Raw genomic sequence first — 26,173 nt, forward strand, 5'->3', positions numbered from 1 at the left:
TATATATGTATGTATGGTATGTGTGTGTGTGTGTATATATATATATATATACACATACATACCACACATACATGATATATACACACACACACACATAAAATATATATATATATATTTTGTGTGTGTGTGTGTATATATATATCATGTATGTATGTATGTATGGTATGTGTGGTATGTATATATATATATATGTGTGTGTGTGTGTGTGTGTGTGTGTATATATACATATATATACACATATATACACACACACACATACATACATATACATACATACACACACACACACACACACAATGTATACGAGAAATCTATCTAGGAACTATTCATCCCATGAAGCATTGCAAATTGTGTAATCAAATTAAAAGTTATGGTATAAAACTGTTGACTATAATCTTGATAACAAGAATAAAAACAATATATTTTAAATATATTAAAATATCCTGATATATATATATATATATGACACACACACACACACACACTGCTGTTCTCATGATCTTAAAAACCTTTTGATTTGAAGGCATATGTTTAAATGTCTGAAATTAGTTTTGTATACAAAAATATAATTGTGCCACCATATTAATTTATTTCATTACAAAACAAAACATTTTATAAAAAAAAAAGAAAAAGTTAATAGTATTCTGAGATGCGGGTTGGTGCTGTTTTGGCAGTACGAGGGGGACCTACACAATATTAGGCAGGTGGTTTTAATGTTGTGGCTGACTGGTGTATATATAGTCTTTTTTTGCTCAAAATCAAAGTTTGTAATGTCGCGATTCATCTCAGGGCTGGTTGGTTTGGTCGCTGGTTTAGAATAATATGAATAAAATGTTTCTATAATAAGAAACTTTTTTTAAATCCCTATGGAGAAAATGAATGGCAAAAATAATTTCACAACCAAAGCCACTGAAATAATGGGTGGTCACTAGTGTTGCCATGAACATAATGTCACAACACAATAAACTGTAATGGTTCTAAACCTGACTTTGTGTTTTTTATGCAAAATCCAATTTATTATTAATTTATTTTTCTTTTGATTTTAGAGTGAACTATAAGCCTTGACAATTTCATGAAATTCTCCCATTAATGAAGCACACAACCTACAATTACTGTTAGTGTGCATTCTTCATACACACAAACACACACCAAGCTGTGGCTGCATCGCTGCTTCCAGACTGCGACTGAAGTTAGCTGCCGTCTGATGGAGGTCTAGAAGAACGTCCAGACGACAGTCTCCAGAGCAACGCTTTAATGCTGCAGCGATGCAGTCAGGAATAGACGGCACCATTGCCCCCAGCGTCTGGATCATCAGCACAGTGACCACTTCACACGGGTTTTTAAAGACCTACACACAAATATAAACATTTTAGGGTGTGTGCGACAGTCTCAGCCATTAAAAATATATCTCTGTAAAGCTGCGTGTACTTCTCTAGCTACTCTGGAAACTTGGCATTGCGATTCTGCAAATATCATTGCCTTTTGTAGGACAAATTGCTTGTTATGTTCCTCATTTTTAAGTCACTTTGTATAAAAACATCTTGACTAAATGTGAATGTAATATAAATGTACCTGACTGCTCCACTGTAGTTGTGAGTGCCATGTTGACAGAAGCGTGTCAAAAAACTCAGAGAGCTGCTGCTTCAGAGCGGCATCTGACTGACAGATGCTTTCCCATACAGTCAATAACTGTGCCTGAAACACACACATATATGTACACATTTATATACAAACCAAAAATTTTATGTTGGCACTACAGTTTGGAAAGCACAAATATGGGTGTTTCTTCAACTAGGGATTTATTCCACTATGAACAGAACTTCTGGAAAATTACGTTTTTATTTAATTCGTCTACTGACCATGTCCAACAGTTCATATACATGCATCACAGGAGATTTATGTCATTATTGTCAAGAAAATTCCCAGCACATCAAATTCTGTATTGTGTTTAATAGAATTGTGTGCTGGAAATGACGCTGATGGGAATGATATTTTTAATGCATTTGAAATAAAATGTCAGACTCCTTTGTCTTGCTAAACAAATTTTCTAGCTAACATTTTATGTACTCTAAATACACATTAAATGCAATAATATTTTCACACTTTTACCTTAATTTGGCAAAATTACAGCTTGATCAAATGTTAATAAAAATATTCTGCTCACAAGTGATATTTACCTTGAATTTTCTTTGTTTTCTTCAAACATCACTTGTCTCATATTTCATGCACTTCACTGACACTTTTGTCGACTTGGTTAACAACTACACTTACTTTTGGAAAAAAGAAAAAAAAACATTTATTGGGGGCAAAATTTAATGGTGTGGTGGAAAGGACGTCACAACTGCTGGGCAGTCATAATAAAAATAAAAATAGAGTTCACACAACAAATTTTTAAATGGTTTATGTTTATTTTACTCTTTGTTCAGATCAGTGGTTCTCAACCTTTTTTTGATGAACGCCCCCCAACTTCATTCCCTTACCCCAGTTTCAGATGTGTCACTAGACTTCAAAATCAGATGAACCGCGGGACAAATGCGTATCAACCCGTATAATTGAGAATCAACTGATATACTCCAAGTCTAGATAAACGTTTTAATGCAAAGAGGAACTTGACAATAGATTTGATTATTATGACTGATAAACGTCCCTTATTTCTAACCTAAGGCACCCTCTCTACTAATTTGCTCTCAGCGCCCCCTGGCATCCTTTGAACGCCCCCGTTGAGAACCCTGGTTTAGATGATTATAGTTTTAAATATGTAAAAATTTGTATTTTTATAATTAATTTTCATTGTTTAATATTGAAAGTCTGGGTCTGTAACAAGGCTAAAACAGTCAAACCTATCCGTAAAAGGCATCTGAAAAGAACCAAATATAAATGATGAAAGCCTGGTAAAAAGTTTCCAAGTCAGTTTTAATGAGGCCTTCATACAACAAAAAGAAAAAAAGTTGAAATCTGCTCATTTTTAGCAAAAAACAACTCCTGGTTCAATACAAGTTAAGCTCAATTGACAGCATTCGTGGCATAATACTGAAAACCACAAAAACAAAATTTGACTCGTCCCTCCGCAAAAATCACGGTTACAGTGAGGCACTTACAATTGAAGTCAATGGGGCCAATTTTTGGAGGGTTTAAAGGCAGAAATGTGAAGCTTATAATTTTATAAAAGCACTTACATTAATTCTTCTGTTAAAACTCATGTAATATTTGAGCTGTAAAGTTGTTCAAATTACAGTCATTTTAGGGTTTGTTGACATTACATCGTCATGGTAACAAAGTTGTAAAATTGGCTTTAACTTTACACAGAAAAGGTTAGTAAGTGATTTTATCACACTAAAATCATGTTCACACACAAGTCTTGTGGCTGAATTTTTGAAAAAGTGAGTATTTTAACATTAAAAAATTGGCCCCCCCATTCTCTTCCATTGTAAGTGCATCACTGTAGCCAAGATAGGAGGGGCAAGTCAAAAATAATTTTGTGGTAATCAATATTATGCCACAAATGCTGTCGACTGAGTTTAACTTGTATTGAACCCGAAATATTCCTTTAAAGAAATACCCAATATATGATGTGTGTGTGTTCTACCTTGTGGCATTTGTAGTAATAAGCCAGTAGCTGTGGCATTCTCTCCATTTCTGTGAAAACTCTAACAAACAGCTTTGCTTGATCTGAAACAAAATACAAAAATAAAGAATGGAAAAGATGAAAGCTGCACTTTTGTGACTGTAATTGACTTCTGTATTAATGTATTTTAGCATTAAAGTTAGTGAAAATTATTAAAAATCTATCATTATTAGGGGGCCTGGGTAGCTCAGTGGTAAAGACGCTGGCTACCACCCCTGGAGTTTGCTAGTTCGAATCCCAGGGCATGCTGAGTGACTCCAGCCAGGTCTCCTAAGCAACCAAATTGGCCCAGTTGCTATGGAGGGTAGAGTCACTTGGGGTAACCTCCTCGTGATCGCTATAATGTGGTTCGTTCTCGGTGGGGCACGTGGTGAGTTGAGCGTGGTTGCCGCGGCGGGTGGCATGAAGCCTCCATACGTACTATGTCTCCGTGGCAACGCGCTCAACAAGCCACGTGATAAGATGCGTGGGTTGAAGGTCTCAGACGCGGAGGCAACTGGGATTCGTCCTCCGCCACCCGGATTGAGGCGAATCACTATGCGACCACGAGGACTTAAAAAGCACATTGGGAAGTGGGCATTCCAAATTGGGAGAAAAAAACAAAAAAAACAATCATTATTATTTATTGGACACTGGTATGTTGCTGCCATTTTTTAAAAGCAATAAGCTTTGCTTTATGTCTAATAATGCCCCTTAATCCCACTAAAATCACTGTAACACCCAGCCAAACATGCAACCAAAACTGTAGATCAAATAAGAATGTAGATGGATGCAATCTTTCAAAATATAAGTCCTTCTGTCCAGTAATGTAAGTCAGTTGATGGTGAATGCTTATATGTAATTGTGTGTGTCTCACCTATGGACAGCGAGTTGAACGTGGAGACGATCTGTGGGCTGGCGAGAGCTTCCAGTCTGTTCTTCAGAGCCTCCAGCTGAACACACTTCTCACTGTAGTCTGGAGTGTCCACTAACATCGCCAGACTGCCCTGCATAGCGGCCAGTTTACTGCTGATCAGAGCTACATCCTGCAAACAAACACACAAATCTCAGATACCTTCCACTTCATCACCGGCACACTCAGTTCAAACATGGACACTTATATTGAGCATATTAACAAATCGTATTGCTCTTATGTTACTTAAAGGCTCAAACACTTAACCTGTGTTTTAAAGGTCCCCTCGATATCAGCGCTAAGTGTGCTCCACTTATCAGCTTCCTGTAAAGCTTCTGCTGCTAACTGCATGCGAGACTTCACCTGATCGATCTCCACCAACACCTGTCAGAAGCATAAAGAACATATGACATATGAATTATGTCCAATATAAAGTTCTGCCTTAACATTTGCACAAAGCATTCTCTTCAAACAAAAAAACACAAGGAGTGAGCAACCACTCCTCTATTCATTGTCAGGCTACAGAGCCTTATGAATATCCCATGTTAGTGATTTAAATAGGAGTACCTGCATTGACTGCACCGTGTCCTGTTCAAACTTCTTGATGTCCTCTTTAACCAAAACCATCTGGTCCTTCAGGAATGACGCCTCCTGCTTTAGAGCTTCAATATCCCTCAGTACACGCGGCATATTCTGCAGGGCCTGATTACTGCTCTCTAAAGTTCAAGGTAAATATAACTTACAATGTGTAGAGTTGTAAAGATACAGATGAGTATATAACGACTAGAGCTCGACCGATTTGTCGGTTTTACCGATTAATCTGCGCCGATAGATGCTTTTTGGAACTATCGATTATTAGCCACAAAAAAAAAAAAAAAAAAGACGCCAATAGTTTTCTTCTTTTTTTTTATTCCTCAGTGTTCCTCTGTGGCCAAAACCCTTCATCTAGTGAATATGCAGGCTACAAAAAGCTTAAAGCTGAAGTTTGCAACTTTTTCTGTGTTAAAATACGTTCTCTTATCCCCGCTTAATATGCAGAGACAACTGTTAGTAAGCCATTCATAGGTTAATTTTCTCGAAGACTGTAAGCACTGTCTTTCAGTGACCCTTTGAAAATTCTTTGTTGTTTTGAGCGCCCTGCCCCAACAATGTTACTCAACCAATGGCGTAAGATGGGGGCGGGACTATCTCTTTGTTTAGCCAACGGCAGACGGGGTGGGGGGGCGCATTCAGAAAGCTGTATTGAACACAAAGTTTGTTTATGCAATTCCATTTGGTGGTGTAGAGATTACATTACAGCTTTAATTTGGTGAAAATTTACATATAGAGCATTTAAACGGAGCCAAGACTCTGTCACCATTAGAGGTCGACCGATAGTGGATTTTGCCAATACCGATAACTAAGGTGTTGGAAAAGGCTGATAACTGATTAATCGATCAAAATCTATTTATAGAATTTTAACAAACTTTCTTAGTCTTTCCTTACTATGACGGGCACAGACACTCACAGAGGAACAAAAAAAAAACCCCACCATAGATTAGGTCCAAAAAAGCAACTATCGGCAACGATTAATTGGTAAAACCGATATATCAGTCTATCTCTAGTCATCATCACTGTTGTTTTTTGGACTAATTCACGATTATTAAAGCGAAATGTGATTGAATTGAAAAGTGATGATCTACCATTATGATGATATACTCATACAGTATTTATTAGCCCATATGACAATGTTTACTTTAATGTGATTCTACTCTAATTCATTGTAGATGATTGTAAAAGTGCAAGTTTTGTTTCCCTGGAAGCACAGACGTTTTAAAATAAAAATCCCTGGAGTATTTCGGGCTAGTTTATAATTAAAAGATCCGCGTTATGCACCAGATCTTCATTTTTTTGGGTTATTATTGGGATTTTGGTTGCACAACAAACAAGCATCTTGGATTTTACTCATTTTGGACTGTTGCAGCACCTATGTCTGTGCCCGTCACATTAAGGAAAGACTACGAACACTTTTAAATTTCAATTAATCGATTTTAAAAACTATTGGCCGATTAATCGGTTATTGGAATCGGCGAAATCCACTATCAGTCGACCTATAATAACGACATCACTCACCCTCTATAGAGTTGTTGACCTCTTGAATAAAGAGCTGCAGTTTCATGACCAGAGTAGAAGCGTGTGCATCTGCTTTTCCAGGTGCATCTTTCTGTGCCACTTTAAAAGCTCCATTCACCCACTCCTTCACATCAAAATCATCTGCCAGGAACTTGGAGAAGTCCATTTTCAATCTTTAATAACCCTATAGAGCCAGATTCGCCATCTTAAAAAGACAGAACCCCCTGCAGAGAGAAAACTGCATGTTTAATGCATAGTTCTGAAATAACTGGGGGTTTTATTTCTTTAAGTAACTCACTGAAATCTCTCCTGCAGATCTTCACCAGTCTATTCCATAATTCTTCCCTACACCAGCCTTAGACACGAACATAAAATAAACAGCCCATGAAAAGGATATAATCATGACCACGAGATACAGTTCAAGCAATGCGATCGCTTCCTCCAGCGTTGAACTATTCAAATTAATTTAATAAACACTTTCTGAGCTCAATGTTTGCACGCAGCTTCCTGATTGCGCTCGTCCTATTGCGCACCGGCGGCAAACAAACAAGGCAAAGAAACGTTCCGCTTTCGACTGTTTTAGCGAACAAGAACTTTTATTAGGGAACCTTATACAATGAAACAACTTTGTGTGGACGTCCAGAAGTAAAGTAGATAACTATAATTATTGTTAATGAACATAAAAAATGTGCTGACGTGGCTGTGTTGCATCTTATGTTGCTCGAGTGGGTCACATGGTCGAACCCTCTGGTCAAAGAACACACAAAAAAAAAACCATTAAATTAAAAAATTAAAAAATTAATAAATAAATACATAAATAAAATAATTGTATCCTGTTGAGGAGACAGTATACATTTTAAATGGTATTTTGTTCCGCACTTCAAAAAGCCAAAAGTGCCTCTGTAGTCTAATTAAGGTTCACTGGAGACATTAAACGCTGTCAAATATTTTGTACACTATATATGTATAATATATGTCAAGAATTCGTATTCGTGCTCTAATCTACTCACACAAGTGATGTACAGCGATTTTATAAGGTATTTTTCCACTCAGACACTCGCTATCGGTTCACTGCTGCAGCCTGCTGGCTCATTATTGAATTACACCTTCTGCTCTTTTACACACACACACACACACACACACACACACACACACACACACACACACACACACACAGTTAAGGTTATATGCTGCATAATCATTACTGCAAGGGACATTAAAAAATATATCATTTTCTTTCAACATTAACACATCCAATTTTTTTTTTAAATAACCAATCTTAATCAACAAAGTTTTATTTATTTTTTTATTATAAAGTCTAATCTGATCTGCTCCATTCCCTCTTGTTAACCTCACTTTTCAGACTTTTGACTGAATTAACAATGAATTATCTTTGTAACAATCTCTTACGATTCTTAAAAGTACTGTTGAATGAAAATAGATTTTTTCGCATATGAAGTTTGTTTTGATTTTTATATTTAAAGCTAATTGGCAATTTAAGCAAAATTGATTTATAGTTTCACCTCTGCTGGGGCCAGTTTTGCTCCATATTTAAAAAACAATTAAAATAAAAACAGTGACCTCGGACTTTGAAAATGAAATATAGTCTGTTTTACTCTGACAGCTTTTTTCTAAACATATTTACTCATTTCAGCATGTTTTGCTACTTCCTTTCCTTATCTTCCACAAAGTTCCTGTAACTCTGCGCTGCCAGAACCTCATCAGATAGCACACAGAGATGTTCAGAAACATATCAAACAAATCTGTTAAAACAACCGTTAGCAGTTCACAAGATAAGAGGTGTTGACAATGATAAGATTGGGCAATTTTTAACCCACACTAACACATGAGGTCTTTGAAGAATGGAAAACAAAACAAGCACAAAACATGGAATAATCTAATTACATTCACATTTGTGTTTAAAGAAATGTTTGTAACACGGTGCACAAATCACATTGCTGGCAAATACCACCTGAGAACACATGATGCTTGCTAAAGTAGGCCTTAATCGCCAAAAAGAAGCATCTAAGTGCAGATGCAATGGCAAATAATCATGATGCATGTTCTCTGGATTCAAGGAAATAGATTTGGCTATTAATAACTTTGCTATTGCACAAAACGGCAGGTTAAATATATTTAAATATAGTTGTAATAATTATAATAATTCATTTATAATTATACATAAAATTATAATAACAATATCTGTTGTTATAATAAGTGTAATTCTAATAAGTGTGTTCATTTGTGTATGACTTTGTCATACATTTCTTGCTGCATATAGCGCATATACTGTGTGTATATATATATATATATATATATATATATATATATATATATATATATATATATATAAAGAAATATAAATATATTGATTATAAATACAAATTATAATAATTCATTTACAATTATATACAAAATTATGAAAATAATAACATATTTTGTTATAATAATTTTATTTGTAATAAGAGTGTGTTCATTTGTGCATGATTTTGTCATATGGCATTTCTTATGTCTTAGCAATAGACCAAATTATTTTTTAGATCAAAACCACATACCACAAACATGTGGCTTTGCACATAATGTCACAACATCATATCATGTGATATTACCCAAAGTGTTTTTACAATAAACTTGCTGGCACCATTCAGTTCGCCATCTATATTTACACACATTGCAAGACTCATTTGTTGAGAAAGCTACTTTGTAGGGCAAGCTTGAAAGTAGGACGCTACAGGGTAGCACTTATCATGAGACAGAATTAGGTGTTGCCATCCAACGATGTTATTTAGGACAAACCAATCAGATGCAACACACCTCAAGTCCTCAAAAGATTGGATTGATATCAGAGATATTGCAAAACTACTGCTTATCTGACACGCACAAGGATCTTACATTTACATAATTTCTGTCTGCACGTAAAACTTGAGAAAAACAGATAATTAATAGCTTTTTTAGTTTGATTTTCTGTGCAAGAATGTCTTCAAGCCAGGACAAAAGCACATGCTCTTTAAAGCTGCATGAATAAATATAGGCCTCTGTTTGATTCTGATAAACCTACACATGAAGTTAAAAAACGTGCAGTTTAGCATGTCACCTCAAGTTTTTCTGTTATGTGAATAATAATAATATAAACCATATGCATGTTCTCATATCTAAAATTGAGTCAGCTACACTCACATTTAAACTGCTTTCTGGCTGCCTGGCTAGTAGATTTGGACCCACTTTATATTAGCTGTCTTTAATTACTATGTACTTAAGCATTCAATACAATGTTCTTATTATGTACATACAGTGCTCGAATTGAAGGGGGGCTGGGGGGATCCGGGACCCCCCATAAGGCATTAAGGACCCCCCATAAGAAGTAAAAAATAGACTTAGGGTGGTCCCCAAGATACTTATATTTTAGTAAAAATAATAATGACAAATCTGATTAAATTCATGCAGTGGATACGGTAAATTACGTGAATTAATTATTTACAATAATTTACATTAAGTTTGTTTATAGGCTAGTTGTCAAGTCTCTTTAAAATGTAAATGCCCCACCCACATCTAAAGACCGCTAAGCACATGACATCGTTGACATGTCTGCTTGCTTGGCGCCGCTCCGGTGAAGCTAACTTTAGCTAAAAAATGGAGAATAAAAAACCTCCACTCGCAGTCGGGAAGAGAAAGCTTCTTACTGACTTTTTTGAGGGGTAATTTTCTCTCTCTCTATATCTTTCTACTATATCTATCCACTCCATGTTGGGGCTTTTGTATTCCTTGCATAAATTGGAAACATTTAGGCTTACTCATTTTTCATTATTAATAGGCCTGGTTCTACGGGGGTGCTAGAGATCGCGATGAAGATGAGTGACAGCTTTTTAGTGATTATAAAGGGAGCGCTCATTGTGCGATTTCTATGCTATATATAATCCATTCAGAATTTGTATAAAACTTGTTTTTCATGCTGCTGAGAGGAGGACCAACGGCCACGTACACACTGCAAATTTCGGGAACTACATCCGCATATAAATGCGGGATTCACTCATGAAATAGCAATGATTGACATATTGATAACCATAGCATTGTTTGTTCCTGAATAAAGCAGCCTTTTTGACTGAATGGTTGAATAGTATGCTGACTGACTCACTCATAACAGTCCCTTGCCGCCACCTACTGACGTAACATGTAACTGCACTGAAATCGTTGAAAAAATCCCCACCAACACTTACACACAGACTGACAGCCTGTCTTGTCACAATTTATATTTTTAATATCTAATAAACTAGTTTCATGCATTTAAACAAGTCTTTTGGAACAAACATTATTATCACAAAGTGTCACATCAATCATCCAGTTGTTTTTAGGGTAGTAAATACTACATTGGTAAATAATGCTAGAATTATTCTATGTACACTACTGTTCAAAAGTTCAAAAGTCTCTTGTGCTCACCAAGCCTGCATTGATTTGATCCAAAATACAGTAAAAACAGTAATATTGTGAAATATTATTACAATTTAAAATAATAATAATAATAATACAATAGTAAAATGTAATTTATTCCTGTGATCAAAGCTGAATTTTCAGCATCATTACTCCAGTCTTCAGTGTCACATGATCCTTCATAAACCATTCTGATATGCTGATTTGATGCTCAAGAATTCTGATTATTATCAATGTTGAAAACAGTTGTATGTAGTCCCCTGGTATATTTCCCATAGTTGCCCTTTTGGGTCTGCTGCTTTGTCACCCTCTAAATCCAGTATTACTTGGAGTAAGCCATTTAAAAGAAGAATAGTAGCTTATCTCTCTTTGTTATATAACATTGGACTGAAAATGTATATCTTTTTTTATTCTTTATCAACATAAAAGCCTGTTCTTTTATGTAAGCCTGTTTTTAATAAATAGTATATAGTTATGCATATTATGATCTATTAAATATATTGTATATTTTGTATAAATTGTATATTGCGAGACTAACTTATGGTGGGGACCCCCCATAAGACTTGATTCAATTCGAGCACTGTGTACATACATGTTGTTGCATCGTTCTTACATTTAATTACATTTGTAGTTACACTTTTAACCTTACCTCTAACCCAAAACCCAGTGCTGGCATCAAAGCAGGACCCCCCATAAGGCATTAAGAACCCCCTATAAGAAGTCAAAAATAGACTTGGGTAAAGGGCATGGGTGGCTCAGCGAGTTTTGACGCTGACTATCACCCCTGGAGTTGTGAGTTCGAATCCAGGGTGTGCTGAGTGACTCCAGCCAGGTCTCCTAAGCAACCAAATTGGCCCGGTTGCTAGGGAGGGTAGAGTCATATGAGGTAACCTCCTCGTGGTTTCGATTAGTGGTTCTCGCTCTCAATAGTGCACGTGGTAAATTGTGCGTGGATCGTGGAAAGTAGCATGAGTCTCCACATACTGTGAGTCTCCGCGGTGTCGTGCACAACGAGTCACGTGATAAGATGCGCGGATTGACGGTCTCAGAAGCGGAGGCAACTGATTGAGGTGAGGACCTACTAAGTAGTGGGAATTGGGCATTCCAAATTGGGGATAAAAAAAATAGATTTGTATTTTATTAAAGATAATAAGGACAAATACTATTTAATTTTCAAAGTTAGGATACTGTAAATTTAATGAATTATTTATAATAATCAGGGCTCTACAGTGCCAGGGTTTTACTCACATTTGCGAGTGAAAATTACTGTTTGCAAATGCAGAAAAGTTATGAACTTATTATTGCAGCCTACCATCAGAATTAAAACTGCCTAATGTATCTTCCTTCATATACCAAATACTTTAAAAAGAGGCGCGTTGGTTATTTTTGTATTAAAAGCGCAATTTTTTCACTGGGGTGGTGGGGCGGTGCCAGGATTTTTAGTGTTATGTCGTCTGATGGGGGGATTTGGGGTGGGGTGGGTTGCGAGTGTTATAAATTCTGTAGTAATTTTTAATGCATGCATGCTCTGTTGTGATACATCACCAGTTGTATTAACCTGAACACGACTGTGCCCCTATACTGCTAAGCACAACCACCCCAATCAACCCCTCCCCCCAAATCAAAACCTCAAGGGGTGGGGATCCCCGCATAAAACTGGAATCAATTCAGGCACTGCCTAATCCTAACCCAGTCCTTACACTGTAACATGCAATAGAGATGCATATGTTTGGGCTTAGTCTTGTTTACGTGTTGGCTTTTGCAATGTTACTTTTAGTTAAGTGGTAAAAGCACACCATGAAATATAGTACAATACAAACAAGATATGTTAAAGTTTGTTACAATTAGAAATGCATAATAATGCTAATGCTGATGATATTAAAGGGATACAGTAGTTCACACAAAAATGCAAATTCCATCATCATTTACTTGTATGACTTTCTAGCCAGAGTGCTTGAAATTGACAGCCTCAGTCACCATTCACATTCATCGTATGGAAAAAGATGCACTGAAAGCGAATGGTGACTGAGTTAATACATATTGTAACTTCAAAGTATTTTTAGTGCACCCAACAGAAGTGTGAACATCTGAAGTGCCACAGAATTTGCTGATCTGAATACCAACGTGTAAAAAGGTTCTAAAAGATATGACAAAAAAATCTGGAAACATATCAGATGTCTGATTGACAGTATCATCAAACGGTTGAAGAGGCAGAGAGAGAGAGAGCGAGCGAGCAAGAGAGATTCTCTTTTTGCGATAAGAGTGAAACAACAGATGCAAATGCAGGTATAGTTTTTCAGATACTCTTACTTTTCAATATGCTTGAATTTCTGCCAAGTACTTAAGTTATAGTTGTCTTTTCGATATTGTTATGTTACTTTGGGCTTCATTCTCTTTTATCTTGTTTTATTCCATGTATAATCCTTAGTTCTTCAGTTAATTGATCATATTGTACTGCACATGGTAAAACACTACACATACTAGTTTTGAGTTTTGTTGTGGGCTACAAAATGTTAAGAAGCACTTAAATTAAAAGAAGCACAGCAAATGGCAACACCACAGTCCTCAGAATATGGTACTTTATATACATGCAAAAGAGGTTTGTGCCAAAAAGAGCAACAATTAATTTGTGTTCCTTGCACTGTATAGCAAGGAAAAGTAATTATCAAGATAACGGCTTGTTTGAGGATTTCTGAAATAACTTCAGTGTTCCTGAATATTTTTAAAAGTTATGTTGCAGGTAACTGTGTTTCTTCGTGGTACAGTCACTGATGATTTGGTTTACTGCATTATGATCATTGCATTCAGTGGTAAGGGGTGTAAAGTCTGGTGAAACAACTTTTGGAAACTGTCATATTGTCAACATTACAATCAGTGTTGGATGTAATCTGATTACAAAGTAATAAGCTACAGTAATCTAATTACTTTTATTCAAAAGGAAGTGTAACATTACATTTTAAAATCTTGTAATCAGATTACAGTAACTGTTGTGTTTCACACATTTCTATAACATTATTATGGCATTATTATATTTTTAAATAATATGGTTTATGTAGAATACATTTAAAACACTAATTATGTTCATATGTTTTTGTTAACATGTGAATGGTGTGACTAAAACTAAAGTTTTTCTGTGAAAAGTGTTTTAGAAAGTAACTTAAAAGTAAAGTCATTAGTAATGAGATTACTTTCCCCATTAAGTAATCAGTTAAGTAATTAGATTACAATTTTCAAGAGGGAATTAGTCATTTGTAGTAATTACATTTTTTGAGTAACTTACCCAACACTTATTACAATTAAAGAAATATTCATGGTTCAACACAAGTTAAGCTCAGTCGAGAGCATTTGTGCCACAATGCTGATTTCCTCAAAAAATAATTTAATCTCGTCCCTCCTTTTCTTTAAACAAAAGCACAAATCTGGAATACAGTGAGACACAAAATGAAAGTGAATGGTGCCAATCCATAAACATAAAAAAATACTCACAAGACATAAACAATATGCATGTCAACATGATTTTAGTGTGATAAAATAGCGAATTACCATTTCTATGTAAAGTTTGGTCAATTTTACAACTTCGTTGCCACGACGACACATTGCGAAAACCCTAAAATGACTGTATAAATTACGATTTACATAACTTTGCAGCTCAAATAATACCTGAGCTTTAACAGAAGAATTAATGTGTGCTTTTATAAAATTATAAGCACATTTCTGCCTTTAAACCCTCCAAGAATTGGCCCCATCCACTTCCATTGTAAGTTCCTCACTGTAACCTTGATTTGTATTTATTTGTATTTTTTCAAAGGAGGGACGAGTTGAAATTATTTTGGGGATAATCCACATTATGCCACAAATGCTGTCGATTGAGTTTAACTTGTATTGAACCCGGAATATTCCTTTAGTGTTGTTCCCCCAAGTTGAAATTCAATCTTTTGTCATAAACTAAGCAATTTAATCTGTAGTAGTTTGACAGTAACGATAAACAACTATCAGTTCATTTCAATTTCATTTGCATTTTTATTCTTTTGTTTTTAACAGGATAAAGAGAACATGCTGTGCTCCCTCTTCTTCCTCACATTCGTTTGTTTTTCTGATCGACTGAGGAACTTCATCGTTGCTTCGGGTACAAATTTCACTAATTGTCCACTTTGTGCCATATATGTTTTAGGCTACAAGTTAATACAAGTGCATTAATTTCGCTACGTTTACGCTTTACGATTTTCATCCACCGAAAATGGATAACCGCCTACTTTGGAAAATAATGTATTGTAAATACTAATTGTAACCTTAAATTGTAAAAAAAATAGTTTACTCAACTTGTGTTTATGTTTTTACTATTTACTAGTTTTAATTAAGTTACCGTTACTCTCGAAATCCTAAAGTTGTCATTAATAAAAACATTTAAGTGGTCCTAATTAAACAGTTCTTGAAATGTCACATTTTGGAATCATAACTCAAAAATATACGTTCTTTAAACTTTGGGTTCAAGTACTACTAACTCAGAAATTATCAAGTACAAAATTGTGGCTGTGTGGAATACCCATAAGCCCTTGTGCTTGAATAAATTATGTTTGTATAAAACAAGGGAATTTATGTAGAAAAATAATACTTTTTTGTTTAAAAATGTATATAGGTTTAATTCTTATGACTATTGATGTTTTTTGTTGTTGCTGTTTGATCATTGAGATTTGTGTGAAATCACCATGAGGGTAATTAGTGTTACCTGGAGCCTGCTAAGTTCAAGCCATTCTTCTTTACTCAACTGTACTTTACAAAAGTGCAGATTAAGATGCACTAAGGAATACTGAATAGAATCCAGTGTATCATATTATTAACCTAGAATCTAAACATAAATTCCTTTACACTGTATAATACATGTTATAACCCAATTTAAATTATTTCATCAACACAACGATACTTCGATCACAGATGAGTTAAGTTTACTTGTAACTAGATAACATTACTTAACATTACTGTGATGTTCGAAAAGAGTTTTAGAACTTAAATGGATTAGTGGATGTGGTCTTAGTTTTTTTGTTTTTGAATATGAGTAAATCTTCATTTTCAAAATTCCTAAACAAAGACCAAAATTATTAAACATAACTTCACCTACGTATTCAAGCGACAACCATCAGACGTGTCACAGACCTTTAGACAGTTCTGATTTGGGTTGATATATCTTTTATCTATATCTTTGCTATACTGAACATTTTCTTTTTTTTTAGTGGACGATCCAAATTCTCAAAAATCCCATAGACTTTCATTGACAGAATGTTCAAAAGATCCACAGAATGTTTGTGTATTCAAACATCCATCTATCTATCTATCTATAGATAGATAGATAGTCTGTCTTTCAATAACCTTCAAACTATTTTTAAGGTTTGGTCAAGCTGGATACATCATGATATATAGACATCAAACAGCATGCACAATGTCTGTTGTTATGCAATTGTGATATTGTCTGTATAAATATGTTTAGGTGATCAGTATAGTTTGGAGTGTGTCAATGATTATCTCTTCACTATCACCTGCTATGTGAACATCTCGGCTGAATCCCCAAGCAACGAATCATCTTGGCTTCAGTTCAGCGCAAATGGGTGAGAATTCCGTTGCTGGTTATCATCATGACACTGAATTACAATCACATTCCATATGTATAGCCTATTTGTCTTGTTCCATTCTAGGGTTTGAGCTATATTGCATGCCTGTCTGCTTGCAGTAATTACAGAAACTCTGCTTTTTTTTTTCTTTCAAAAGGGAATATTATAATTGTACGTTGAAGGATGGAGAACAGTCATTGGTGTGCGTGTTGGTTTTATCTCCTGATGTTTCTTTCACGGACACGGACAGCTACAGAATCTCCCTCCATTCCAGTTACCATGGCAACAACTTCTCTGTCGTACTGGATGGTGACTACATGCCTAAAGAACACAGTAAGAACAAGAATGTGCATGTCAGAGGCACATGCCATCGTGCAGGGGTTTGGAAGCCAAATAATTAAAGGGATAGTTTACCCCCAAAATTCTATCATTATTTACTCACCCTCCCAGGTATGACTTTCTTTATTCTGTGGAACACAAAATGAGATGTTTAGCAGAATGTTATCTTCAGTCACCATTCACTTTCATTGTATAAAAAACAAGATGCAGTGAAAGTGAATGGTGACTAAAAGGCTAACATTCTGCATAACATCTCTTTTTTGTTCCACCGAATAAAGAAAGTCATATTTTGGTACATTTTTGCTGTTTCATTAATTGTTTTGTGTTTCATAATTGTTTACCTGTTTACATTCAACTGAAAAGCCTTTAATAGGCTGTTTAATGGCAGGTTACATTGTGACAACATTTCCCTATTATTGGGTGTTTGTGTATTCAATGAAGTGTATCTTTTTCTTGGGCAATAATGGTGAAAATATTCAATAGCTTTTTGGTGGCCTAGAGTTTATGCTATGTGGCTATGCTCAAATTAAATGTCAATAATAAACTTACTGTGAGAAATGTTCTCTGGGTAAAAAGTGTGACAACTTGTCTCGGTCTCCGTTGTACTAAATGATTACAAATTCATATACCTTGGTATTTACATGGCACTACAAGGTACTTGGAATACAACGGAATTACCATGGTGCATGCCCATTAAAACAATGAAAGTTTTTTGCTACTTTTTTTATGCACTTTTAATGTGGGTCTCTCTGTCTTTCATTGATGTATATTACAGTTCGCCCTGTCTCTCCGTACAACCTGTCTTTGCACTGGGAGAAGGATGTTGTTGTTTTCCAGTGGGACAGTGGATATGATCCAGACATCCTTTTAATACACCACCTCCAGTACCAGCTCAGCCTGCACAAAGAACACCAGGTGTGTGTGACAGTAATGTATTTATAAGGCACATTAAAAAAACAACAGTAGTTGAGCCAAAGTGCTGTATAGTAGAGACAAATATTATAACTATTAGAGCAAATCTTTCAAAAGTAATAAGAAAAAGTTACTGTCAAGTCTTAAAGGAGAAGCAACACCACAACCGAGCATTTCTGACCCGGGGCGGACTGGCCCCGCGAAACGGGGGTTTCATAAGCTGAAACGGGCCACAAAATGGTGCCGCGATATGCCGAAGGGGGCCGCAATATGCAGAAAAGGACACAACGACCCCTATAAATATAGAGATAAATAATGACATTATGTTTTTCCATGTGAGCTTTTGCACAATACTGATCTAGATAGCGCTGGAGCAGCGTACATTTGCTCTGATTATTTTTGTGATACTGCTTCAGATGCCTGATAAAAAATATGTGCTCTGACTAACTTCTAACTTAATCAAACAAAAACAATATTTTGACCTTTGGGGTTTAAGTCCTTGGTGGGGAGGGGGGGTTGCAAATTGTGACACATGTGACACTTGCTTGTGTATTTGCAGCTTTATGAGGTAGAGGTCATGGACCAGAATATGTCAGTGGACATATCTAAATTTGAACCTTGCACAAGTTACACAGCACGCGTGCGATCACGGCCAAATCAAGAATATTATAAAGGTGTGTGGGGCCAGTGGACCCCTGCATTACACTGGAGGTCAGGCCACATTCACAGTGAGTGAATTTGAACAACACACAAAAAAACTGCAAGAAACATTACATGCATTTCAACTGTAAACACAACAGCTTACTTTTTGTTTAAGATTCTTTTCAATTTCTGCGGTTTGTGTTTTTAATAAGAAACTCCGGAAAGATCATTCCAGGTTGCCTGGTATCTTCTGCTTTTGCCTTTGCCACTGTTCCTCCTCACCTGTATCCCTTATTCCAGGTTTGAAACATGCACTTTACTGTACTTCAAAACATTATCTGTACCATCCTTATTTTCTGTTTTCAAGTTAAAACTATAGACATGTTTTTGTTTTAGATGGAGAAAGCGCGATTATATCCCATCACCAGCCCCTTATTTAAAAGACTGGAATTTAGATGTTCAGGTAAATTACACCAAAGCATATATAACAATGCATATATACAAATAGACTTGGCTCGTGGGGGGTATTTTTATCTGTTATGAATGTACTTAAATGCAATGCTACATACACTGATCAGCCACATTAAAACCACCTGACTAATATTGAGTAGGTCCCCCTCGTGCTGCCAAAAGAGCACCAACCTGCATCTCAGAATAGCACTCAGAGATGATATTCTTCTCACCACAATTGAACAGACCAGTTATCTGAGTTACCATAGACTTTGTCAGTTCGAACCAATCTGGCCATTCTCTGTTGACCTCTCTCATCAACAAGGCGTTTCCATCCACAGAACTGCTGCTCACTGGATGTTTTTTGTTTTTGGCACCATTCTGAGTAAATTCTAGAGACTGTTGTGTGTGAAAATCCCAGAAGATCAGCAGTTACAGAAATACTCAAACCAGCCCATTTGGCAACAACAGTCATGCCACGCTCCAAATCACTGATATAAATTTTTTCCCCCATTCTGATGGTTGATGTGAACATTAACTGAAGCTCCTGACCCATACATGCATGATTTTATGCACTTCTGCCACATGACTGGCTGATTAGATAATCACGTGGTTGATTATTGGTGCCAGATGGGCTGGTTTGAGTATTTCTGTAACTGCTGATCTACTGGGATTTTCACACACAACAGTCTCTAGAATTTACTCAGAATGGTGCCAAAAACAAAAAACATCCAGTGAGCAGCAGTTCTGTGGATGGAAACGCCTTGTTGATGAGAGAGGTCAATAGAGAATGGCCAGACTGGTTCAAATTGACAAAGTCTATGGTAACTCAGATAACCACTCTGTACAATTGTGGTGAGAAGGATATCATCTCAGAATGCTATTCTGAGATGCGGTTTGGTGCTGTTTTGGCAGCACGAGGGGGGCCTACACAATATTAGGCAGGTGGTTTTAATGTTGTGGCTGATGCTGTAAGTGGTTTTTGCTAAGGCAAGCATGAACAACCAAAATCAGACTGCTGTAAAACAACCTTGACAGTGATAGAGATAGTCTTGGACTTTTTTTCCTAAGATAAGGACTAAAGTCTATTGAAGCCATATCCCGCCAGGGATGAGAAAAATAAAAAAGGTGATTCTCAATTTATATGTCACAATTATGACTATTTCTCGCAATTGCAACTTTATTTCTCATAATTAAGAGTTTATACATTGCCATTGCAAGATATAAACTCGAAATTTCTGGGTATAAAGTCGCAATTGCGAGAAATAAAGTAAGAATTACATTTGAAATAAAGTTGCAATATAAACTTAAAATGGTGAGATATAAAGTCACAATTATTAGAAATTAAGTCACAATTGTGAGATTTAAATTTGAAATTGCGAGATATAAAGTTGCAGTTGTGAGATATAAAGTCGCAATTGCGATAAACAAAGCTGCAACTAAAAACTGTGTAATAAAATTGCAATTTCAAGTTATACATTTTAAACGGAGTGTCTCTTTATTTACACTAAGTGCAAATAGTTGTTGGCAGAGGCTGTTTAAACTAACTCCGCCCACCACTGCTCAGACCAAACTCAAGACAGCCATGACAGATTTATTTGGGATCAACTGCTGATCAAATGAAGGCGGGCATATTTGAATTTTTCACGATGGGGCAGAGACATTAAACTGGTTAACGGGTTAGATATTTAGTGGATTAAGAGATTGGATAACTAAATGTCTGTTTGTGCTGCAATAGTCTGCTGGAAACATGTAATTAATAATAATTAATTTTCTTTATTTATCACACATTATACATTTGCACATATACAGTGAAATTCTTCTTTTTCACATATCCCAGCTAGGCTGGGGTCAGAGTGCAGGGTCAGCCATGATACAGCACCCCTGGAGCAGATAGGGTCAAGGGCCTTGCTCAAGGGCCCAACAGTGGCATCTTGGCAGTGCTGGGGCTTGAACCCCCGACCTTCTGATCAGAGCCTTAACTGCTGAGCTACCACTGCCCCTAGTTTTCACATATCCCAGCCAAGCTGGGGTCAGAGCGCAGGGTCAGCCATGATGCGGCGCCCCTGGAGCAGATGGGGTCAGGGGCCTTGCTCAAGGGCCCAACGGTGGCATCGTGGCAGTGTTGGGGCTTGAACCCCTGACCATCTAGTCATTAACCCAGAGCCTTAACCGCCAAGCCACCACCCATGTGTAGTAGTAGCTCTGGGTGTAATGATGGTATGTGTATATGTTGTCACACTGGAGATCCTGATTTGAATCCCACCCCATGACATACTTTTTCCCCAAGTCTCTACTCTTAATATTTCCTATAATACTACTTATAGTAATAAATAAAAGAGATTCCTCGCAGTGATTTGGTCACAGTGGCAGGGGAGTTGAGAGAAGGATTTGATCCGGATAAAATTAACCATGGTTTTACTATAGTAATATTGTAGTAACCATGTGTTTTGGTGGAAACTATGTAGTTCTGATGTACTAACCATGGTGTTACTACAGTAACATGTTGTTAACAGTAGTTAATAGTAACCATGTTTAATTTTGTGGTTACTATGATTTTACTAGAAAAATACCATGGTGATAATATGGTTACTGTAGTAAAACCATGGTTATTTTTGTAAGGTAGGGTTAGGGGTTGGTGTAGGGTGTCTGTTGGACTCCAAATAAACACAATAAAAATGCTGCAGTGATGCCACTATACTGAATGTTAGTATTTAAACAGGGGTGTAATGCATCTAACACTATTTGCATTTAATGCAAAGAAGATGCTTTTTGTTGCTTTTTACACTCAGTGCAAATAAGCCTCTGCCGATTTTAGATTGTGAGATAAAGTTACAATCGTGACACATTGTTGCAATTCCAAGAAATAAAGGAGCAATTGCAAGATATAAACTCAAAATTGCGAGACAAAAAGTCACGATTGCGAGATATAACCTCGCAATTATAAGAATTAAAGTCCCAGTTGTGAGAAATAAAATTGCAATTGCAAGATATAAAGTCAGAATTACCTTTTAAATAAAGTTGCAATAAAGTTGCAATTGTGAGACATAAACTTGAAATTCGCAATTACGAGAAACAATTACGAGATAAAGTCGCAACTTTGAGATATAAAGTCGCAATTACGAGAAATAAAGTCACAATTGCAAGATTTAATTTGAAATTGTGAGATACTATAAAGTTGCTATTACAATAAAGTTGCGATTGCAAGATATAAACTTGCTGTTATAAGAAATAAAGTCTCAATTGCAAGATTTAAATTTGAAATTGTGATATATAAAGTAGCAACTGCGAGATATAATGTCGCAATTGTGAGATATAAACTTGAAATTGTGTGACAAAGTAGCAATTGCGAGATCTAAAGTCAGAATTACGGTATCTGAAAAAAAGTTGCAATACAGTTGCAGTTGTGAGTTATAAATCTGAAATTGTGAGAAAACCCACAATTGTGAGATACAGTCGCAATTACAAGAAATAAAGTTGCAATTGCAAGATATAAACTCGAAATTGCTAGATATGAAGTCACAATTACGAAAAAAGTCGCGATTGCGAGATATAACCTCGCAATTATAAGAAATAAAGTCCCAGTTGTGAGAAATAAAATTGCAATTGCAAGATATAAAATCAGAATTACCTTTTAAATAAAGTTGCAATAAAGTTGCAATTGTGAGACATAAACTTGAAATTGTGAGATTTAAAGTCGCAATTTTGAGATATAAAGTCGCAATTACGAGAAATAAAGTCGCAATTTTGAGATATAAAGTCGCAATTACGAGAAATAAAGTCACAATTGCAAGATTTAAATTTGAAATTGCGAGATACTATAAAGTTGCTATTACAATAAAGTTGCAATTGTGAGTTACAAATTTAAAACTGTGAGATAGTCGCAATCATGAGATATAGTCACAATTACGAAAAATAAAGTCGTAATTGCAAGATGTAAACTCGAATTACAAGATATGAAGTCGCAATTATGAAAAAAAAGTCACGATTGTGAATATAAACTCGCAATTATAAGACCCAAAGTCTAAATTGTAAGATATAAAGTCGCAATTACAAGATTTAAATTTGAAATTGCAAGATACTATAAAGTTGCTATTACAATAAAGTTGCAATTGCGAGATATAAACTCGCTATTATAAGAAATAAAGTCTCAATTGTGAGCAAAAAACTATTTTCTTCAGGGCGGGATCAATGCACGACACTTGCATGCCAAATTGCATCCTTTGAAATCTTTGTTTTGACACTTTGTACACCAAAGCAGCCAGTTTCAGAACAATAAGGAGCTATTACAAATCAGATTTAAGATTCATATCAAATATGGTTTTGAGGTGTGATATCAGATATCAAATGTGCTTCTGACTACAAACGTATGTGGGGATTTGAACACTACAGAATTAATTTAGAAAATAATTCCTGAATAATGGTAAACTTATGGCTACAATTCTACTACTCTATGAGTAAAGAGGTTCTTCAACCACCTCTTGGTAACTGCTTGACAGAGAAACAGTTGCAATTTAACAAAATTTCTTTAATGAAAAGCATGCACAGTCATATCTCAAAACATACCTACTGTATAATTTATGTGTGTAAATAAATTACACACACTCATACCTCAAACATACATTTTTAAGCCTCAGTGTGTTTAAAAAATGTACGTTGCTAACAAGTTGCTAAATACGGAAGGACTACAACTACCACAAGCATGTGAGTGAAAGTGCATGGCGAAACGGAAAACCGTTGTAGTCCTTATCTTGCAACTTGTTAGCAACATTCTTTTTTTAAAAACATGCAGCTTCAAAATTCATTATGTTGTAGAACAAAATGTCCAAGTATTTTAAAGTAATGTTTACCACAGACTTTATTTTATTTATTAATCCAGAACCAGCATTATAAAAACCCATAGGAAAATTCAAAGGAAATCGATGGCTCGAAAATGCTAATGCTCTTCCAAGTCTTTGGACTACAACCTGAACAGCTCAATAGCAAGTAGGCTTTAGGTACATCACAGCCATGAACCATTATTTGCTACTTGCTAATTGGCTGCAGGTGGTATTAGGGGGAGGGACATTTACGTTCTAGAGAGCATTGGACAAAAATTGGTCCATATTCCGGGAAGAGAAAAACTGTGGCTGAGTCCGGAATTGCATACTACTCATAATATTTCTGCCATAGCCACATATGGCACAAGTAGTAATAGTAGGGGTAGTATGCCATTCCGAACTCAGCCTGTAAAAATGAAATGTGTTGAACTGCTAGAGGTTATTTTTCTAAACTTTTAAGAGTACAGTAGTATATACTGTAGTTGGCTCCATGGCTTTCAAGAGACATGGACTAAAAGCTATAAATCTCTAAACTTCAACAATGGCTTCTAGTGGCAGAATTTAGAGGATCATAAGATTTGCATTGGTGGAAAACAGCACTCAGCCGTTCTCAAACAAACTGGCATTCTCTTAACACACACAGATAAATGACGCATAAGTGTGTATATTTTCAGATCTGTACATTGTTATCAGGAGAGCTGAGAAATATAATGCAGGGGGAGGAGTCTCTTCAGATTGACATTCTGACAGAGAGCCCAGACACACCCCCTCAACCAACCACCTTAACCGAGATGATGGAAATGACCAGTGAGCCTATGCCCCAATCGTTCAGCATTCCCCATTCTCTTGTGGGCTCAGAGGTTGACTCAGGCTGTTGGATTCGAGACATCACGACAACAGAGAGTGGAAGCATCACATGCAGCGAGGACTACTGTCCGCTCTCCCAACACACTTACGGCATCTAACACACACACGTCATATGATGAACAAAAGTTGTTGTTTTCTTTTTTTATCAAAGCAATAAAGATAATTTTATTGCAAATTAGGTCATTATGGTGAATTACTTTCGATAAAATATCAAGAAAAAAATGTATGCTGACATGAATTACTGTTCCTTTAAAAAGCCAAAACAATCCAAAAGGATTAGTACTGTGTTGCATCCAATGTATATAAAAATTACTGTTACATACTGTATCTGAACAATTGTAAGTTACTTCATTTTACTGTCAGTTACTTTAAAACAGACAAATTATATAGTCATTAAACCAGTGGTTCTCAATTTTTTTGGGTCATGGCCCCCTTTGAAACAAGAACAACTTCCTCAAAACTTCCAGAGAGTTCCCTTACAACTCAGTACACTCGACATTGCATAGCAATGCATATGGGGAATACCTTCATATACAACCTAGTCAGGGGCGTAGCTACGTGGTGGCCATGGGTGGCCAGTGCCACCCCTGATTGAAGCTTGGCCACCCCTCTGGCCACCCCTGTTGTGCAAAGCACTTTTGACAACACTGACAGACAGGTGACTTTTTTTCGCCGCTCTATGACGCAAACAGTCTGCACTATTCAGGCAGCTGCAATCCGCCCACAGGGCACAAACTTCTGTGTGTAGAGGTGTGATGTCATATCATGAGCGTTGCCATGTACGGGATCAAAATCCTGCCAAATGTATTGTGGTCACGGATCCAAAAATAATAAGCAGGAATCAAAAAATAATAAGCGCAGATAAAAAATATATAAACATTTAAAATATGCTGCAAAAAACCAAAAAAATTAAAGCAAAGTCATCAGAATTGCAAACAAAATCATGTTTTCCTTGGTTATATTACTGTTTTTTGTGCTCTGACAGTTTTGCTCATATTTTCATATTTGTTTTTTCAAAACTTGTGAGTAGAGTTTCATGTAAATCAGGGGGCGTTTTGTGTCCCCATTGGTCCACTAGTTCTTGATTGACAGCTCCTCCTCTAGCCAATCGTTCGAAGAGGGGAGGTGACGTCACTCAAATGCAACTCCGACGGCTGCAGTTCAATATTATATTATTTGTGTTTGATAGATACGCTGCTTGTGCCTGTTTTGAGTATTTCCTGCCAGCTCTAGGAAACAATGTGTTGTCCGAGTAGGCCATTATCATGTGTTCGCGTCTTTTAAAGATGTCGTTCCATAAGTGCTCCTTGTGCGAGAGGCACATCCCGCCGGCAGATCAGCATGAGAGCTGCATTTACTGTCTGGGCTGTGCCCATGCAGAGTCAGCTCTCATGGAGACAGACTGTCCTCACTGTGAGGGCATGAGTCTCAAGACGCTTTGCTCGCAAATCACCCTCGTTCTGAGGGACGATACAGCCTCACGCGT

At 36.3% G+C, this 26,173-nt stretch overlaps 2 protein-coding genes across 4 annotated transcripts in view; one reads left to right on the top strand and one right to left on the bottom strand.

Annotated features, from left to right (window-relative positions):
• LOC127434513 (conserved oligomeric Golgi complex subunit 7-like) overlaps positions 1-7,155 on the bottom strand; it is an 18,002-nt gene extending 10,847 nt beyond the window's left edge. For both annotated transcript variants that reach the window (XM_051687346.1, XM_051687345.1), the window contains exons 1-8: positions 6,928-7,155; positions 6,630-6,853; positions 5,085-5,233; positions 4,785-4,901; positions 4,482-4,650; positions 3,587-3,669; positions 1,573-1,695; positions 1,150-1,348 (exon numbers count right to left, since the gene is read on the bottom strand). In XM_051687346.1, coding sequence (XP_051543306.1) covers positions 1,150-1,348; positions 1,573-1,695; positions 3,587-3,669; positions 4,482-4,650; positions 4,785-4,901; positions 5,085-5,233; positions 6,630-6,795 — 1,006 coding nt within the window. In that variant the 5' untranslated portion in view covers positions 6,796-6,853; positions 6,928-7,155. The remainder of the gene's footprint in view (positions 1-1,149; positions 1,349-1,572; positions 1,696-3,586; positions 3,670-4,481; positions 4,651-4,784; positions 4,902-5,084; positions 5,234-6,629; positions 6,854-6,927) is intronic.
• A 6,057-nt stretch (positions 7,156-13,212) lies between these two features.
• Positions 13,213-25,088, top strand: LOC127434379 (interleukin-4 receptor subunit alpha-like). Of its 2 annotated transcripts, XM_051687078.1 has the most exons (10): positions 13,309-13,340; positions 13,784-13,864; positions 15,096-15,180; positions 16,537-16,654; positions 16,815-16,990; positions 17,772-17,911; positions 18,468-18,636; positions 18,763-18,850; positions 18,947-19,013; positions 24,495-25,088. In XM_051687078.1, exons 3-10 carry the CDS (start codon positions 15,108-15,110, stop codon positions 24,783-24,785), a joined length of 1,122 nt encoding a protein of 373 aa, XP_051543038.1. In that variant the 5' UTR covers positions 13,309-13,340; positions 13,784-13,864; positions 15,096-15,107; the 3' UTR covers positions 24,786-25,088. The 2 variants fall into 2 exon arrangements, with proteins under 2 accessions (XP_051543036.1, XP_051543038.1); XM_051687076.1 differs by lacking the exon at positions 13,784-13,864 and having other exon boundaries at positions 13,213-13,340.
• The last annotated feature ends 1,085 nt before the right edge of the window (positions 25,089-26,173 follow it).

This window comes from Myxocyprinus asiaticus, chromosome 44 (assembly GCF_019703515.2).
Source record: "Myxocyprinus asiaticus isolate MX2 ecotype Aquarium Trade chromosome 44, UBuf_Myxa_2, whole genome shotgun sequence".
In the NCBI taxonomy this organism is placed as follows: Eukaryota; Metazoa; Chordata; class Actinopteri; order Cypriniformes; family Catostomidae; genus Myxocyprinus; species Myxocyprinus asiaticus.